The sequence below is a fragment of the Nymphalis io genome, chromosome 16 (assembly GCF_905147045.1).
Source record: "Nymphalis io chromosome 16, ilAglIoxx1.1, whole genome shotgun sequence".
Lineage (NCBI taxonomy): Eukaryota > Metazoa > Arthropoda > Insecta > Lepidoptera > Nymphalidae > Nymphalis > Nymphalis io.
Genome location: NC_065903.1, coordinates 6,880,298 through 6,901,644, shown reverse-complemented (window position 1 = coordinate 6,901,644; position 21,347 = coordinate 6,880,298). Strand labels below are relative to the sequence as shown.

The window sequence follows — 21,347 nt, the reverse complement described above, 5'->3', positions numbered from 1 at the left end:
TTTCCATAGACAAGGTTTCTGCGTAGGCACTCGACGCTATATAGCTAAAAGACGGCGCCGCTATTCAAGGAAATCTGACCTTAACAGTACAGCGGTGACAGCCACCAGTAAATATCTCTGGAAAAGCATCCTATCCTATTTAGGATAAGATTTTGGAGCCTAATTTTCGTGATCCGTGATTTCAGCACATTAGTAACTAATTTCTGTTGTTCGTATTTTGAATGTGACCTTCGGTTATGATCCACGTGATCTTGATCTAGTCATTAGTCATGTCGGTTCAAAACACATTTATGACGACAAGAGTAAAAAATAATATGTATGTGTATAAGGTAAACATTATTCATATCAACATTTATAAATTTAATAATATTTTGGTACATAATTTTACTTTGTAATTATACTTATGTATGTAAATACATTACAAAATTTATTTTAACATTATAATCAGACTGTCTCCGCCTAGAGTAAGCTCTTAATCATAATAGTTGTAATGATCTAAACTTCGGACAAAAGAATAGAAAATATATGATCGCGGTTAAAACCCCAATATAGTGTTTTCATAAATATACATCATGAAAGTTTAAGGGTACAATAACTAAATGCGTACCTTGCAAAAGTAGCTTGAAATATAATAATCTTTACATTATCGAGTCTCTGGGAACCGTTTCATTTCCAAGGATAAGGTATAGTGAGCTAAAATCATGTCAAGTTAAGTGCGACCATTTTCTAACGGTATATACAGATAGATAAAATAAAGTAACTGCTGAGCAGAGACCTAAACCGGGCACGATGCTCCGGTGCGGCTTTGTGTATATTATGTGCATGTTATTTGTAAATTTCATCCGTCACGTACAACTTCCACGTGACTGAAGGATACAGTCAGTATTTTTGAATTTGCGGTTTGACCTGCGCCATTGTATTTTGTAAAGATTTATGCTTATTTATTGCTACTTGTTACTTTTGGACAGCGATTAAAGAGGCTAGCCGTTGTTATACTTACGAGTAGTACGAGTTTATTGTTACTAGACAATTTACTTACGTAATTCATAGTTGGCTCGCACCACTGCAGTTGGAAGAATTTTGTCCAAGTTTTGGAACAAATTAAATTATAATTACATATAGGGAGAAATTAAAATGCTTCATTGTCGCTATACAAAGGTTACGAAAACCGAAACAAATACAGGGAAACCCTAAGAGTTTGTAATTGCATGCGTTCATTTATTTCGGAATGAGGTTTTTATGACTTCAAGTTTAATTATTATGTATTTTTGTATTTTTAGACATTTAGAGAAAAACGCGCACAGGCAAATATCAGTCAATTAGAAAGTAATTTCCTTGATAAGGAATATTTTTTTTTTGATAAAAATGCTATGATGAAAGCGAGATATTATTCTAATTTAAAATTACGAGGACCAAGAGGGCCATTAAAGCACTCTGCAGGAATTGGAGTGAAGACGAATTATTTTTCTTATTAGAAAATCCCCTTCAATTGTGGGGCCGAGGCTAATAATGTTGAACCTAGCTAGAAATCATATGTTAACCCGAGTTCTAAGCTAAGTGAATTGTATTGGCCTTCGTATTTATCTAGAAAGGATAACGTGCGATATATCTAACACTGGTAAATAAATAATAATTACTCGTTTCGTAACATGAAATACTTAACAAAAATCAGTCCCGATGGGTCATTGCACCTTTACTGGTTTCGCAGCTTGAATGCACATGGGCTTATGCAATAACTTTCCGGTTTTGGCCAACGATCACCTACTTTTTTTAAAGCAACCATCAGGGCCCTTACTCCGTAATAATGGACACGAACGTACTTGGAATATTTTTAAAGATTATCAGCGAAAAATTTTAATGCTTCTTTCAATGGTGAAAAATAATATTTTTTAAAAGATCAGCTTACAATTTAGTATACGATTACTAAAAAGCTTTGAAATATTGTTTTTCTTGAAGTGAATCACCTAAGTTTTAATTAGAACTTAAAATCCTTGGTTAAGACCTTTGTTTAATATATGCAAAAAAATAAGAGCGTCGAAGTTGTAGCAAAAATCTGTTTAACAGATTTTTGTTCCTTAACTCCTTAACTTCATCGTAAATTATTCATTCATTCATTATTTGTTTATTGTAGTTAAAAAAATTATATATATATGTGTTGCATTGTTAAATAAATTCGGTTGTTTAAATTTAAAAGCGAAACAGCATGGTCAAATTCAATATCACTGTGAAAGAGCTTTGTTTCACAATACCCAATTGAAAAAATATATATTATAATTTATATTGAGCCAAGGTGCCTCAGTGGTTGAAACTTTTTTTGGGCAGGCTATTTACTTTATAATTTCCTATTGTCGCTGTGTATATGTTATTGTTGTATACGAGTATAACTCAGGCCGTAGTTTTTGTTATTTGAAGTGGATGTGTTATATAATAGTTCAAGGACTTAATATAAAAACTCCGTTCATCCAATCTCACGATAGTTCAGTTTTAAGTTATATTTTTAAAGTATTTGATCAAAATTTTCAAATTATTTATTTTACTTTAAAACTTAACAATTCAACGAGTATTGCTTTATTTTTTTTCGTATTCGATTTAGTTTATTTTTATGTGCTTAATATAATAATAAAGCACTGGAGCGTACGACTTTTTTCATCGAACTTCGCATGTAGATGTGGAGTTATTGATTCTGTTTTTGGGACAAGTTGCATGTATTCTGTATTCTCAAGGAATGGAACACAAAAAAATACCCCATATGTAGGTAATGTATGTATAATCGATGTTTAAGTAATAATAGCTATTGTTATTGTTATTATTTTATTGTATGTGGTGGTGCTTGGGTTATATACACATAATCCGATAAAATATGAATTATAATTAAATAAAACAATACAATTAAAAAAGCGGATAGTTCTCGAAGTTTCTCGAATATTTCAAAAGTAAATTTATATTATAATTATTTACTTAAATAGAAAGAAATAAGTAAGCATTATTAAATATTAATTGGAGATTTTAAAATAAAGCTGTTAAATTATTATAAAAGGATTGCTTGTTTAATTAATTTCATTATATCATGATTTCCTGCGACGCAACCTACGTTAATGTAGAATACATTAAAAAGAAAATATTTAATGTCTTGATTTCAATTAATTCCTTTTTTTGGAAATACTGAGAAATACGTATTTAAAATAAGTCAATAATCGATAATTTTATCGCATATAAGGATATGAATATTTATATAAAAAGAATAGATTGTTTCAATTAATAAAACGAAAAATAAAAAAAAATTGACATTTGCCATATAAGCATTCATTAGTAATCAAAGTAACACGTGAGAACAATGACATGGACATTATATAAATAGAACTTTGGCTATTATATTTGTTGTAATCGCATTAAGTTTTATAGAATTTATTCATAAATGTTATAAAGTCAAAACTATGAAGACTTGTGTTAACAAGTATCAATTTAAATAATATACCTTAAAGGCTAATTATTGTTTATGTATGACATAGTTTAGCTTTTGATAAGGTAACAATTTGCGTTGTTTTCTCGATTAGATTTGATTAAAAAAAAAACAGAAAATAATAGCTTTTGCTTTGCTTGATTTAAAATAATATATATATATATATACAATAATTTTAAATAAAACCTGTGTAAATAATTGTCGCTATCTATATATTTGATTGATTGATTTAGGTATATAAATATTTGCTCTTTGATTGTAAAAAAACTATTATTAGTTGCGTGGTTATACCCATTACGTAAAACTTTTAGTATTCGTGTAAAACAAATTAGTGTTGGTTTTTATTGTTTCCTATGTTGCGCATTTTTGTATTGTATATATCAAAGGATTTTTAATTATTAATTTTGTGAAATAATTTTACTTAGAACAATAAAAATTATGGTATTTTACTTTACCATTTGTGAAGTCACTAATCAAACAAAAACAATAGCATATACTGTTGTCTGAAAAACTGCGATTTTGTTTGAGTAAAATTTGATTATAAATTGACCTTTAAGGCTATTTCTAGTTACTAAATTTTTTAGTACTGTTTTTTCAATATTTTGCTTAACTGCTGATATGTTTCATTGTTCAAATAAAGCTGTGTCATAAAGTTACCGTTATTGATCTGACTACTCAAATTCAATACAAGTAAGAATATGTTTGAACAGATTGTCGAGTCTGCCCTGGATAGCTGATTATTATCATTGACTAAATGTCTAACATTACTTGTTGCTTAACGGTACAAAATAATGAGTGTGTACGGAACAATGAGTGAGTGTCAGTGGGCCAACAGAAATGCTCATCTCATTCCTAAAGTAACTGTTTGTGACACTTATTTCCTTTGTTCTGATCACAAAAGATGAATAATTTATTCATGTGAAAATATACCTAACTTTTATATACGTATAATAATAACTTTATTATGAACCTTCTTTTACATATCTTAGTAATGGCCCGTTAAAGTATCTTAACCCTGACGTCAGAACAGAACAATCACACTCTAAAAAATTATATTTATTATTGTTAATTGTTCTGAATCCATGACAAAATCTTTAATTACAATATTATTTAAATAAAACTACATTTTCTTTTAATTTTTTTTAAATTATTTGTCTTACGAGCAATGAACCGTAGTGGAAGTAGACGTGACCTTTTATACCAGTCTCCCAGCTCTAGGGAAACGTTAATTCATTGGATCATTCTTTAGCCTGAACTCTGATAGCAAGACGTAATCTTTTAAGATGAATCGGCTACAGATGTCTTAAATTCAATTATTTTATCCTACATCACGTATACCAACAAATGTTTCAGAGTAGAAAAACATTGTCTTGGCCTTAGTCCATCCACATATGCATTTAGAAAAAGAAAGAAAAGAAAGATATCTATATATATAGTATAAGTATTGTATTTTAATAAGTACAGTCTATGTAAGCAGCTCGATAATGTTGCACTGTAAAGCTATGGAGGGGTTTTTACTCCTGGGGACTCCTTTTAAGGCGAAGAAGGTTTTGAGATAATTCCATTCCGCTTCATATTCCATAATGCGGTTTGGTAGATTTTTATATCAGGTTATCAGCGATGATTATTACGATTATCAGGGCTGAAATCCACAATCTTTAGTTAAGATTTACATGTTCCCAATACTGTGTATGTTATTGGTGTCTTGGGTGTGTTACATGTGAATATAGTTGCAGCAAAGGCTTAAAATATATAATATTTTTAATATATCTCTTTTTTGTTATCGTTAATGAACCATGAAGCGTAATATGTACATTGTATAAATATATAGATATAATGTATGTATATATTATTAATAACAAATAATTAAAAAAATAATACCAAAAAAAAAACCTATTTTCTAGGTCTCAAGTCCTCGTAACCGAAGTCACCAATATTTCAAATATACCTAAATATACCAATAGGTAATGATATTGATTCGTTTCTACTGATTAAATTGAAGGTATAAAGATAACAACTAAGGCTTCGTGAAAGATGAAGTTACCTTGAAGTTTCTAGTCTTTGTATTTGATCTTAAGTTTGTGAAGTGTCTATTGGAATACAACTTTCTTCAATTATAGTTTCAAAGATTAATTGATTTCATAGTGGGTAATGTTGAAAGATGTTTTTTTTTCATCGAACAATAATTACATTTTATAAGAACTTATTTAAAAATACATCAAGTGATTATAATTCTTAATTAAAACTCAACATGTTTACATCAATTTATTATTTCAAACAATAACAGTTGTTAACACAAAAAAAACTAGTAAACAACTTTTTTGATTATATATTGTTAATAATCTATTTTTACTGCTGTTTTAAAGTAATCAAGCATTTTGAATCACGTTATATGTATGCCGTGTGAATTAAGTCGTAAAAAATATTCATAATGACTTCCCGTACATAAAAAGAATCATATAAATATTAATATATAAATAAATGAATTTGTCATGTTTTCATTAAAGTTGATTGCTTAATTCAGTTAACGAGCCCTTTCCCTGAGGGAAAATATTGCATTAGGTATATTAAAGAGACAATATTCTCGGAGTAACGCTGGCCGTCATAAATTTTGCTACTTTATTCCTTTGAATCTGAATACTATACAGATATAATATACATATTTGAATGTGCCTGTCATGTGTGAAGATTTATATGAGTTAATTTGTATGTACTAAATAAGTGTTCATATTTCTTATGATTAAATCACAACTGTCATAATGTTAGGGTGCGCTAAATTACATATATAATACTCGTATATATTGTATGAAACGCTAGAATATTTTTAAATGAGATGTTTAAAATATCGCTGTCGTTTTCATCGAAGGCTAAGGTCTTGTTACCCGAGTCTAATTTAAGTTGAAGGGCAGAGGGTAAACGCCCCATTTACTAGTTCTACGGTACGCGGATAGCGCTGTCTGTTCTCAGTAATGATAAAACATTTTACTTGTCTACTTATACACAAATTAAACTGATTACAGCAAATAATTTTAGAGATTTCTACCTTATTAATAAAATTATTACTATAAATAAATAGTACATATATTTTAATAAAGCAAATATTCTTTATTAAATTAAGCTCATATGAGGCTTTTGAATTGTCATGGTTTAGACTGTGGATGAGATGAAAAGAACCGGCAAAAAACTCAATAGTTACTCTTTTTATTATAGTAAAACTCCATAAAATTGCCTCAATATTATAAACGCTTATAAAATGTTTAATGGCCCATGTGTTTGTTAACGATATTGTTTCAATTAAATTTTATTAGATTATATTATAATATTAGCGTTTATTAATTTGAACAGGCGATGTGGTACTCGAATTGTGTTGTTACAATTATTTAAAGTTATAAATTAATTTAACACGCCTGGACTTGTATTTGCTGGGTAAGTGAACCTTACAAATTAGTACGTGAATAATATTGAATCAGTTTATTGGTAAAGCTTATTTGTGAAAATCTATAAGTAAATCGTGACATTTAGACAAACGTGTTTATTGATATGATTTTATCATATTTAGTATGTATAGTAATTCTTACTATACATACTAAAGTATTTTCGTAATAAAAATCAAATTAAAATTCTGTTGTTTATATGTATAATATAATATATACATAATATGATACACGCTAATTATAATTTAGCTACACACTTAACCACGGCTGTGATTGAAAAAACTCTGGCACCAACACAATCGATCTAATAAAAAATACAATTGGTTTTTGTTGGTAGGTATTTATAACCGTAGCGATATTAGTTTTTTTTGCAAGTTCATGATTAAATAAAAAACATGTCGAAATTTATGTGTAATGTTCATTATGAAATTGTTAATTAGTACGTGATTCGTTAAAGAATATTTTGAGTCGTTGTTTTCATAAAATCTAATATTTAGAAAAAATAAAAGCTTACAGTTGCATACAACTTATGCAAAAGCTTTTTTTGCTTATTATATATATTAGACCACAACCAAATAACTTCAAACACTAAGTAACATATAGTTTTAAGTACACTGCGATTTATTAATAATTATTATTGTGCATAATAATGTTCCGGTCTAAATATCGACTTGATATATGTATTTACGAATAAATTGAAATTACGTAGTTACAGAATATTATATAACTGATTTATTAAATTCAAATTATTAATTTCATCTTGTATTTTTAATAGACTGAAATTTACTGGGAATAAAAACATGCCGACAGAAACTACTAAACTCAATCAAAATAGTAGACGAATTGTTAGTAAACAAATGGAATTGGCAGAGATTGTCTGTTTATAAATATTTGTGTAACGACAAATGTGCAACTTTTAAATAAGCAAGCGATATACCCGAGAGCTTTCTTAATTCAGGTTTTTTATTTTTGATTTGTCAAATGAGCAAGGTAATCGTACACTTAATCGATGACATCATCTTTAGAAAATATATAAAAACAATTACGAACAAGTTATTTTAATATCAATAATATGTGTAGTTTCTATCTATTTCCATGCATAACATGTAATAAATTTGTTTGTACGTATAACATTTCATACACTTATTATTGTTCAATCGAGTGTAAACGAGTTTTGTTCGCGTTTGTTATTATTCCTCAAAGCTTGATTTTTTGATACTATAAATTTCGAAACATTAGAATATCAAATGATATTCTAGAACAAAGCAAAAATAAGCAATAATAATCAGTATTATATCTTGACACTATTCATTGTTCCCATTTTAACGTAAATTTACTTAATTACAAGATATAATAAGTAAGCAGCAATCGATGCACGCAATGTATTCAGTTGTGTTGAATATAATTAATCAATAAATGTTTATTTTATTTATAATGCGTTCCTAAAAATAATTACACCACGGAAAATTTCAATATGAAAAGATTTCGTTTTCGACGTTTGTAATTTAAGAACCCTCGAGAGAGAATGAAGCTCGAGAAACGAGTGATTATACGTTAGAATAGTTCACAAGAGGGTACAACATAATCCTAAAATTGCCTCTTTTAGAAACGAATTAGAGCTACAATCAAACAAGAATATGGCCATGCCAACAACATTAAAAGATTAATTGAAGGTATTTTGCTAAATCACACTATGAAGTTATCAGTGGATACCTAAAATACGTACTTCACTGAAGCCTAATATATTATTTTTAGAATTCAATTACTATTGACGAAATCCGTGATTATTTTGTATATTTGATAAATTTAATAAATAACAAAGTAAATTTAAAAATAATGTATATTTCTATAATCCACATCTTAAGGTAATATAAAATTTAACTACATTATGCTAACAATAGTCTTGTGTATCAATCGTAGCCTGTAAAATGCTGTCACACTAACGGTATAACTTGCGCATTCGATCACAGCCACTTCATATAATTATCCATAAAGTCCAAGCGCCTAGCCATGCTTATGCGCTAGAGATGCGCTCGAGGTACGACCCGTTCCGCTGTTGATTAGCTTCACGTAGCCTTGACATTTAGTGGCCCGGCGGCGGCTCGCGGCCACTAGCCCCATCGGCGGAAACGGTTATAACGCACCACAGGGAGATAAGGGTATCTAGCGGGCACTATCACGTTTTCGAGATTATATCCTCGTCTCTGTCTCACGAGCTCACCGCTTTCTAATTTCCTGACAGGCTTTATGATCTTTACTACGTTCGATTCTAAAATAACATTGTCAGCTACCACGGCTTCCTCCGGTCTTAGTTTAGTTACGAGCTTAGCTTTGTTCTTCTGTGCATTTAAATATTCCTCATTGAGTACATAGTCTAGGAGCTTTGGAACTTGGTTGTATCTGGTGTCTATTTCTCTCTCGTAGCCCAAACGATCGCGTGGATTCGGTGTAGGAACAGCAAACGTGGACGCTGCTAGCACAACAGCGAGCGCGAGATACGCGTACATGTTGCGGTGTGTGTCGAGTGTTTGAGCCGCGCGCGCCCACAACACATTTTATATAAGTATGCGAGCGATCGCCGTTCCTAATTTGAGTAGATATTTTTTTGTATTCTTTGTAAACGAGACGTTCTTGAACTTGGTAGGGTAATTGATCGGAGATGCAACATGGAACGCGCGTGGCGAGGCCACGGATAACTAAGTAGCGCAGTGTAAATTTACCTCGAAGTAATAATATTTAGAACCATCTTTAAAAAATGCAGTGATGTATCAGGTTATGAACGCTCATGAACCTTGTTCTACTTAATGCATGCTACACATACAAGGCGACCATCACCCGGGTGCGGTTGGCGTAGATTATATCACTCCGCTTCTAATGTGAAGTTGAAACATTAGCAGTCATGAGTTATGATAATTATTGGTGTTTATGTACTCTTTCAAATGCATTTGCACATTAGGAATAAATAATAAGGTTAACAATTCTACTAATGGCAGGCTTGAACACTTTGCTATCGATTAAAAAATTATAACTTTCAGGCTACCGTCGCCGTATAGCATTATTTACGATATATCGTTTTTATTTATTTTATAAATTGTTTGTCAAAAAGATGAATTTATTAATGTGAGAATATTCGATTCACTCCAGTTTAATATATATTACTTATAATGTAATAATATATTTCGCATTAACATTAAGTAATTATGAAATCGTATTTTACATCTGCGTTTAGCTTGGCTGGTTTTTAATAATAATTATTTGTTGTTAGAAGTTTGTTATAAGGGAATTATAAAAAATTAAACAAACAAAGTATCACAACTAAAATATTAAGTACTTGTCATTGCCACTTTTTGTATCAAATTATAACTTGATCTATTAAATATAAATTATATTGGCGTAATATCACATATAAAAAAATATATATAATTTAATTTGTAAGTAAATGTATACCCTATACCAATCGGAGTAAAGTTAAATAAACCGTAGATTTACATTGCATGCAATTTTCTAATTGTGCTGCTGTATTAGGCACTATAAACAGTTCTTGATTAATTTACCTTTATTCATAATACACCACTTAACTAGTTATTTAACCACATTAATTTAAGATTCGAAGTTCCAATTATATCTTCGCGACATTGAAAACGCCATTTTTTTGCGAATCCATATATCAATATCATAGCATATCAACAGCCAATCATTGTCCACTGCTGAACATAGGCCTCTCTTAAGGTGCGCCAAAGCTCCCTGTCCTCCGCCTTCCGCGTCCAGTTGCGAATCCATAGTAAATCTCAAAGATTATTCAAGATCTCGACCAATGATATCGCGTCAATTGTAATTGGTGTCAAAGTTGTTTATTTGGCTTTAAACTCATTTAAATTCATTAAAGTTAACAATAAATAATAATAGTTTATGTTAGAACTTTCTGACTTAGACCACAGGCATTATTTTATAATATTTTTATGTTTTAAAATGTAAACAAGTTGTCGGCGAAGTCTTAAATAGCGACTACATTCGTTTTTATTCTACAGTCTGTTAGTTGTTACAACTTTGTAGTTGTTAAGGCACTTTGTTTTATACATTTTTCTTGTAAAAATGGTTATTGTTTAACTTTATATTTTTATTGAATCACATTTTGAAAAGTATTTATTGCACACAATTAAATCTTTGTTGTTTTCTCGATATCTCAATATACTTGGTACAAAAAATGTTAGGCATATTTGTCAAAATCAGAACAACCAAAAATATTTCAGTCATCTGGAAAAATGCTTATGTCATACTGTGTTGTTTTTATAGAATAGTAAGGTGACGAGCATATGGACCACCTGATGGTAAGTGGTCACTAACGTCCATAGACATTGGCATTGTAAGAAATGTAAGCCATCGCTTACATTGCTAATGCGCCACCAACCTTGAACTAAGATGTTATGTCTTTTGTGGCACTGGCTCACTCACCCTTTAAACCGGAGCACAACAATACCAAGTACTGCTGTTTTGCGGTAAAATATCTGATGAGTGGGTGGTACCTACCCACGTATGTTATAATATTTTTTTAAATCAACTTAAAAAAGTTTAATAACTCCTATAATATATGATTTGCATTCGTTTTATTAATTATTTATTCTGGGGGTAACCCTGAGTAATCGTATACTTTTTATTAACAATTAAGAAATTGAAATTGTTTATAATTAAGAGAAATAAATAATATATGTAAAGCTTTGGACGTTGTCAGAATATGAACAAATAGCTAAACGGGATACGAAAAATTTAGTTTAGTGGTATAGACTATTTCATAGAATAGGATATAATATACTTTTGCTTGAATCAATCATTACTAAAGTCTAATATAAAAATAAGACATTAAATTATCATTACCTTAAGTACCTATAGAACGATTTCCTATTGTCTGCAGGTTATCACATGAAGTAGTCATTTATTGCTGAATGCTTTGGTTTAATTTGTTGCATGTATATATGACCATCTTAAATTACGCCTTTACGGAATACAACACGACTTTTTCAAGGATATAGTCATCTACTAATAAACATTAGCTTGTTGGGAACTATTCTATACGGTTGAACTTCTTTGTTTCTAAATACATATAACCTAATGGTTATGACGATACGGCTCTCGTAATATAAACGCCATTAATATTTATACCACGTAATTCTATAACGAATAGACAGACGGCTGAAGCCAATCCGTGTCATACGGAACTGAAAATACGAGGTCATCTTCAAAATGTACATAGAAAACCAGAATACAGGAAGCCGATGGAGCTGTCAAGATCTGACCTTCCAAAATAAATCTTGCTTAAAATCATGAACACATACCATTAAATGAAAATTTTACCGATTGTGTTTATGTAAAAAACAAACCACCTTTTGTTTTATTACTTTCCTTTTCGGTATAAATTTATGAGATTTCTTAATAAACAACAAGACATGTTTAGAAAAATGTTAAAGAAAGTGGATATACCAGCAACTTTTTAAATCAATATGTACATATATAAGTTTATGATAATGGGAATAATATGCTGATGAGATAACATTATGTTTTATAGAGATGTTTGTTTATTGGTTATTATAAAGCGAGTCTAATTCTGAATTATGATCAACAAATGAAAAGTATTTTATTTATAATATATATAATATATATTTCGTGAAAATTACACTAATTGAGTTTCATATGCACTTATAGGAAATGTGTGGAAACCAACGGAAGTACATGTTACTTAGCTTAAGCCAAGGTAACAACTTTGTAGCGACTAAATTATTAATTAAATACTTTTAATATCGCTATGAACTGATAACAATATCGTTATATACAACATTAACATTGTTATGTTACTATATTTTTAATTGTATGTAGTGTTGTAGTAATTTTAGGTTTATTTATAAAATAGTCATTTGACTATTAGTGCGGTAAGACGTGTATAATATGTGCGCTGTATAATAACTAGAGGTTAACTTACAAACACATTTACAATTACAAATTAAATGTAACCCTGATTGCGAGACAACTGAAACCATGAGAAACGATTTATAAAATTAGTAAACCGACCATGGGCTTGAATTGTTAAGAGTTAATTATGTTGTAATAACTACAGTGTTCTCCAGAAGTTGCTATCAATCAGATAATGAAATGCCATATGAAGTATTAAAATACGTATTATTTATTAGTGGCTTTAAGCGATTGCAAAGATCGATAGTGATTCCGTACATTGTAGCGTTTGCTTCAAAGGAACGCGGCTTATGAAAAATATATAATTTTTAATTGAAACTGTTTCTTGAAATCTCTATATGAAGCATGTTATTGCATATCGAATCGATCTTAATTTTATTTTATACAGTACTATCATGATATGAAAGACGAATATTGCATGCTTAACAACGGAGATTTTGATAAAAGGAAATATCTATATAATATTTTTTTTATCGATATCTTCGTTATTGTCGCACAAACCATACTTGTAAAAATCAATTTATTTTTTAACAGTAATAAACTTAATAACTTTTGATAATTACTTGTAATAAAACATTGACAAGTACAATAATAACTTTATCATGTAACATCGATAAAGAAAAAAAAACAATACACGAATCTAAATTAAATAAAAGAAAAAAAAAATTACATATGAATATACTATTAAATGAATGATTTTTGTTCTACATAATAAGTCCTTAGAAATCGTAAGTATTATATTATGAAATTGTTAACCGAAGTTCTCGTATCATTTATTTTAATTAAGTACGTACACGAAATTGTAGTGGAAACCGGTTCTGATCATGAGATTAAATGATCGTTAATATCTTGTTAAGCCCCGTGTATACCACACGTTGTCGGCTGTGTGTTATAATAAAAACAAACTCTACAATTACAATTTATCATTTTGTTACTTTGTTTTATTTTTAAATACTAGTTTCGATTCCTCTTAATTAGGTACATTCATTGATTCGAATAACAAATTCTTTGTTTCCAAGAAAACTTAATGCATTTACTTATAATCTTTCATATATTATGTCATGATTTGATATATTAATCGTTATAATTGGTAATGTAATAATAAATATGACTATAATGGTCACTATTTTTCAATGATGAATTCAGATGTCAACTATAATTATTGTCTGTTTGTGTAATAAGCAGTTATAATAATAATAGTATGATGAATGTAATGAGAATATTATACGTATTTTATTCTTATATTTTAACAAACAAACAAATCAAACAAATCACTTTCTACTTTAACTAAAGATATTCTAAAATAAATAATAATAATTAATTTGTTTTTCTGTACAAGTTAGATGTTTGTTAAAAATATGTGTTTATAAAAAAAAGAGAAATCTGGTTTGAGCCACTTTTGCTTGACACTCAGTATAAGCCCTTTGTAGAAGTGAGTATAAATCCAACTCGAGGATCTTCATATTATACTTCCTAATACATCACAATAGGAAGTGGACTATGAAGATTAATATGTATATGAAGTATAGATATGAAATTGTGGTAATATTGCTTTTATTTAAATAAGACTATAACAAAGACAGTTACTGAGAAATTAGTGCTTAGCTAGAATGTTACAATGCGTAATAACGTACATACATCGAAGGACATACGTGTATGCGGACAATATGAAGAGACATAAGACGCCTCTTCCGTGTTTTTGTTTCGTTCCATATTAATCACGTTTCGAATGTTAATAGAATACTATGAATATAATTAGAAGTACTTGTAGTAGTAAATTAATAATTCAGGTTATAATATGCTAATATTTTAAAATTAGATCGTATCAAGACGAACACATATATTCGTTACATCAATCCTTAAATAAAATTATATTGAAAAACCGGCGATGCGTATGATTTATAGTAAACTAGTTTTTGCCCGTGACTTCACCTGAATTGGGGTCCGTGGGAGTGTGTTTCCGGGTGTTAGGTGTAGAAAAGTAGCTTATGTCTTTTCTTAAGGTTCAAGTTTACTTCATACCAAATTTCATCAAAATCGGTTCGTTGATTTAGCCGTTAAAGCAGACCAGACAGACGTATTTACATCGCATATGTTATAAGTACAGTTTGATGTCTAAATTTAGCTTATTTTTGTAAAGTATTGTTAGTTGTATATTAGTCTCTATTGTTGCTTTTAAATAAATTATAGAAGATTGCATGACTGCAAAAATATATAGGTATTTGATTAGTTTTTTACTAAACTAGACATAGTATATATTCATGTTTTGTTAAAAATGAAAATTAAAATTTGTATATATATAGGTGTACAAAAAAGTTTCTGCCGTTTTTTATCAAAAATTGGGCTTTTCTCGTGAAAAACGGAACCTCATAGCTTATTCAAAGTATCTAAGTATGTGTTAGCTTATATAAGTATGTAGATATAGTAAGGATACCGCATCGAAAGAACGCTTTATCTTTCTAGGCTTTCCACGAATCGATCGATTTTTTGGTATCTTCATATGATGTGTAGTGCTACTCAGATAAGCCATGCGCCATCGATCAGAACAAGTGTTACTCGGAAGTGGCAATGACTGGTGAATATGGCGGGTGAAGAAGAAATTCTTATTTAAGGGTTTCCAAGTAGATTTTCACCGGTTCTGTAACATGTGGCCGAGTGTTGTCATATAGCGGAATCAAATTCTCGTGTTTTTGCTGATACAGCGGCCGTTTTTTCTTCAGGGCTCGGCTCAATCTTGTCAATTGTGTTTAGCAAAGAACCTGATGATTTTGTTCGGTTTGAACAACTCATAATACACGACACCAATGTGGTCCTTCCAAATACACAACAAAAGTTTTTCTATGAATATTCGGCTTGACTGTCGACTTTGCAGCGTTTCCTCATGATATCCAGGATTTCCTTATCTTTAGGGTATCATAGTGGATCTATTTTTCATCATCAGTGTCTATACTATGCAAAAAACCTTTGTGTTTATGCCTGGTAAGCAGGATAAGGCTTAACAGCTTCAGTTCATATGGAACCCAATTCCCTTGCTTTTGGATTATTCCAAAAGATTTTAAGCGATTTGAAATTGCTTATTGAGTCACTCCTAATGTGACTGCAAGTTCTTCTTGCGATTTTCTTCCAATAATGCCTCCAATTCCTTATCTTCGTTCACTTGCTGCCTTCTTTGTCTTCGACCTCAAACTTACCGTCCTTAAACTTTTGGAAGCACTTACAACAACTTCTTCTTATACTTAAAGCAGACTTAACATTTACTTCTACAAGCAAAAGATGCGCTTCTGCTGCAGATTTCTTCAAATTAAAGAAGTAAATCAAAAATTCCTGAAAAAGACGCTTATTTGGCTCAAAACTAGACATTTTCACGTGAAGAATAGTATATAATGCTGACACAAATTCGCTAAAACTATGAAATTACCGTGTTGCTGAATGTCCAATCTTACGATAAGACGATTTACATTTGAAAATTTCAACCAAAATTTACGGGTAGAACCATTTTTTGTCAAACGGCGGGAACTTATTTGTACACCTAATATATTAATGTATTGGATCACCTATTGATTTTTGAACGAATCGTGTATTCTCGAAAAAAAAAATACCAAGTCATACCTTGCAGCGAAAGGTTTCATTAAATATTTGAACATCATTCATCGAGACGTACATACGACGACATACGGACGTTAAAGGACCTTCACACAGACAGACAGCCAACAAAGCAAAGTCACAACAGCTCCAACTTTTATTCAGAATTACAAAACATCAAAATGTTTTAAATAAATCTAAAGGACTTATAATCCTAAATCCATTAATAAATATATACATATATAAAAGGTAATGTCCTGACTGACTTTTAAATAGCCTGCACTACTTAAAACAACTATAAAACTCAAAAACTTGAAATGATATTCGCTTTGTTCCATACAAGTATATGTATAAGAGGCGCAATATCAAAGAAGTTTGCGAAGTTTTGATTTCATATCGTAGCAATGCATCCGCTTATGTAGCTTAAGATGGATATAGGACAACAGATTACATTAACAATTTTTTTATTTAAGTTAATATTGTTATATTATATATTAATTATGAACATTTTGGTAAACTTAGGTACCAATAAAATAGGTATTAACAAATCTCTAGATTATTAAAGATGCATGAAAAATTGCATCAGATAGAGAGTATATATATAAGAGTTAAGGTACGTTATAATAGAATTCGGAAGGTCTGTGTATCAAGGCACAGAAACAGCGCTAAACAATAACGTCTTATATATATATATAAGGCAAGAGCTGAGATGGCCCAGTGGTACGAACGCGTGAATCTTAACCGATGATAATGGGTTCAAACCCGGGCAAGCACCACTGAATTTTCATGTGCTTAATTTGTGATTATAATTCATCTCGTGCTATACGGTGAAGGAAAACATCGTGAGGAAACCTGCATGTGTCTAATTTCACTGAAATCTGCCACATGTGTATTCCACCAACCCGCACTGGTGGTAGGGCTTTGTGCAAGCTCGTCTGGGTAGGTACCACCCACTCATCAGATATTCTACCGCAAAACAGCAATACTTGATATTGTTGTGTTCCGGTTTGAAGGGTGAGTGAGCCAGTGTAATTACAGGCACAAGGGACATAAAATCTTAGTTCCCAAGGTTGGTGGCGCATTGGATATGTAAGCGATGGTTGACATTTCTTACAATGCCAATGTCTAAGAGCGTTGGTGACCACTTACCATCAGGTGGCCCATATGCTCGTCCGCCTTCCTATTCTATAAAAAAAAAAAAAAAAATTGGAGCAGCGTGGTGGAATAAGCTCCAATACCTTCTCCTCAAAACGAGGAGAGGAGGCCTTTAGCCCAGCAGTGGGACATTCACAGGCTGTTACGGTTACGGTGTTACGGTATATAAGGCATATCTCTATACCTTTATATGTTTACTGTAACCCTATCCCTTCCAATATTATAAATCCTTAAGAAAGTGTTTTTATTCAGTTTTTACCAATAGAATAGTTTAGGCATATAATCGATGAAAATTTTGTGTGAATCTAACGTTATTATGATATTTGTCAATCAAGCCGTGCGGTTATGTCTGAGATCTTTCATGGCGTTTGAATTGGTCGATAGTTTATACTTGTATAACTCGGTGTTAAAACTGAATCGTTCCTGTGCCACGTCGAGACGAGTACTTTGGGTTATAAAATAGTAATTAGATTTCGAAGGCATTTAATCAAAGACAAATTAATAAATACTTTTTAGATCCTTTTTTTCTTTATCTCCTTTTTTGCATCTGTATTTTAATTTAGTCGAGAAGATAAAAAACAAACACGCAAAATTACTTTCGTATTTCTTCTAATATTTGGAGTTCCTTTTAAATTTTTTATGAACATTCATCAAGCCTTTGTTACGGTGTGCCCTCGCGGAGATGTGGGGTCATTGATTTCAGCTTGTTTTTCATCTCGTAAGTAATGTGACGCTCTGTGTATGCGCAACATTGATTGCATTATTCATAATAAAATCACTTGCCCTCTGAGGTTCTTTGTCCTTTCATTTAATGTTTTTATATAAAAAATCATTCTTATGTTATTCTGTTATGTCAGAGGTAAATTATGTTTGTTTGTTGCTGTCGAATTTGATTGTATGGAATCTTGTTTTTAATACACTCGTATATATCAATTCCAAATTAACGGTATTTATTCTTATTCATTTTTTCTCTTCCATCTCAGCGAAAAGCTTTTGTTAGGAGTTAGTAAGGCCCAAGTAATAAAGCTATATTTTTTCGCAAGGTAACATTTAGATATTGACCTTCAACTTCATATTACATTATTATAAATATTACATAATGTTAAGTTAGCAGAAGGTCAAAAGTATATTGTACTAATATTATTAATTTCATATCATTTACAGCGTATTTTTTCTGAAATATTAATTCAATCTTAAATGTAAATAAAAATGTCAATGACCGCAGAAGCTTAATTGAAGGATTTTTGTCACACTCAATCGTTATTTATCGTAAATAAAACCAGTTTGTTTGTTGTTGTAAATGCTGTGTAATTAATTGTGAGTAACAACAATAGAATTTCGTTTTGTTAATGCAACGGTAACTTAGTTAGTAATGTATAATAAGTAGAAATACTTAGGTTTTCCAATAACTGTTGGCAAGGTGTTATAAAAAAAATTATATTGATATCGTTTGATACCGCAGTGATAATTGCTAACTTCTAGTCATGACTAATCTTCTTCTGCTGTGTCTATAAAGTTTGTTTTTATCTTTTAGATGCCTTGGGAATCATCCGAGGAACAGGCGAACCCTAGAGAGATGCGCATCCATGTTCAGCGTGTGTTCGCCATTCCCGCTCCGCACAATATTCCCCCGCGTCCGGAAAACATGGGACCCTTCGCACCTCCACCACCACCTCAAGATCAGAACGAGGTATTTAAAAAAAAAGCAATTCGAAATTTTCACCTTTGTTGCGGTATTGATCCTGATATATTCAAAGCTTTGGCTACGTATCTGTTTATAAGTCTTTTTTTTTTAAATGTATAGGCTAGAGCTTGACTGTTATCACACCTGATGGAAAGCGAGATACAGTCTAAGATGGAGCGCGCTTGCCTAGAAAAAATTGTCTTATTTGATCTATTGACTTAACCCTCATATATAAATCCAACAGTATAATTATAAAAAACTCCTCATTGTTACACTTCGAATATCAGGAAGTTAGCATAATTTTTAAACCCAGACAATATATTTTAATTCATTGTCATGTTTTGAACGAATACATTAAATCAATTTAATATGTTAAAAAAAATAGCGTGAACAAGAAGAGATGAGTGCTCCACGTCAAATGCGAGTAATCGCCATCCCTGCCCCACACAACATGCCGCCAGCGCCTGAAAATATGGGACCTTTCCAACCTCCCCCACCGCCACAACACCAGGGCCAGAATGAGGTACTTGATACACTTTTCACGTGTATTCATATGAGATCAATTTGGATAGGATCAATGATGCAAAATTTTATCAAACTTCATTGAGTTGCAATAAGTATGTATCGGAATACAGCAGTTAAGAGTATGCAGCGGCTACGTAATATTTACAGACAGAAATGCAAATTAGTAAATAATATAATAGTTTAGAGTTTTGAGGTTTCACTATCTACATTAAAAATAGTAAAATAACTGTCCAGTTACAGCCGAGTGACGTCCTTACTGAAAGAATTCATTAAATAGAAAAATTCAGAACTATTTCATTGATAATATACATATGTCAGAATTCTTCCATTGTATGTGTCTTTTCCTTCATTGATACGATTAATGTAATAAAATAATTACTCGTAATTTGTATTACATGGATTAACGCTAATTTTGATTCGGTGTAACTTGAATGGTAATATATATATGGGTGTTTGAAACTATGTTATTGTGTGTTTAACACAGAGTAAGAATACATTGAAAAAAAACTACTATTTACTTCATAGGCTTGCCACCGAGGCCTATACGATCTTACCCGTAATTGATGGAATAATATTGTAAATATTCGTATATTCAATACCAAATCATAAAATTAAAACTTACTTAAAAGTACATATTTGGGTTGAACTCGTTTAATATTTTAAAAGAAAAACTTAAATGTTCTCTCTAGCACTTAGCTCTTAAAACAGGATTTGGGAGTACCGTAAGAATTTAATTCGACTGTCAATAATAGCTTTGGCCCGGAGTCAAAAAACTTTACTAAGTAAAAAATTGGTAGTCCGTTACGTCGTTGCATTAGTCTGTAATTACTATTATTTTATCTTTATTACATATCTTCCTCTAATAGACAAAATAGCACACTGTGCTTATAATTGAACTAAAATTTAAACAAAATATCGTTAAATTAAGTACTCAATTTTTCTAGAATGAATAGTTTCAACATTCAAACACATACACAGATATACACACACATGTAACGTATACATGTGTCTGTATGTTCATTGTTTATATACTGTACTAATAAAACAGTGGTATAGCTCTAACATCTGTAAGTATATTGTCTATACAAATAAGTAAAATAACTTGCGCTGGATCCACTGAAGCGTTTCCCCGCTAGAGGTTAAAGAACTGTGCTCATTAACATATGAATGAGGTCAATATTTTACGTTTCTTTTATTATTATTTTAGTACGTCTGTTGTAATGCGTTTTTGCGGTTTTGTTGTCCAAATAAGTAGGTTGGAAGTATTTTTTTATTTAAATTGTGTAATTAAATATTGTCGCAATTCATTTCATCAAATAGCGATAATAATGATAAATGCAGCAAATAATGTTATTTTCTATTAATTTTCATTTGTTCACGCTTGTGATTGTATTATTTTTGTTATTCAATGAATCTTTATTTACTCTTTTGTCGCAGACTGAAAGAGAAAATATAATCGGCAACGTAAATCACTTTTCAATTATGGGTGACAAAATTCAAACTGTGCTCACCTTTCTCTGCGTTGTCGCTTCACATTACACGACAA

At 30.7% G+C, this 21,347-nt stretch overlaps 2 protein-coding genes across 3 annotated transcripts in view; one reads left to right on the top strand and one right to left on the bottom strand.

Annotated features, from left to right (window-relative positions):
* LOC126774547 (WAS/WASL-interacting protein family member 3) overlaps window positions 1-21,347 on the top strand; it is a 56,402-nt gene that overhangs the window by 29,066 nt on the left and 5,989 nt on the right. For both annotated transcript variants that reach the window (XM_050496117.1, XM_050496116.1), the window contains exons 7-8: window positions 19,127-19,282; window positions 19,662-19,799. In XM_050496117.1, coding sequence (XP_050352074.1) covers window positions 19,127-19,282; window positions 19,662-19,799 — 294 coding nt within the window. The remainder of the gene's footprint in view (window positions 1-19,126; window positions 19,283-19,661; window positions 19,800-21,347) is intronic.
* On the bottom strand, window positions 8,749-9,445 carry LOC126774588 (uncharacterized). Its single transcript, XM_050496161.1, has one exon. The coding sequence runs from the start codon at window positions 9,399-9,401 to the stop codon at window positions 9,006-9,008; it is 396 nt and encodes a 131-aa protein (XP_050352118.1). The 5' UTR covers window positions 9,402-9,445; the 3' UTR covers window positions 8,749-9,005.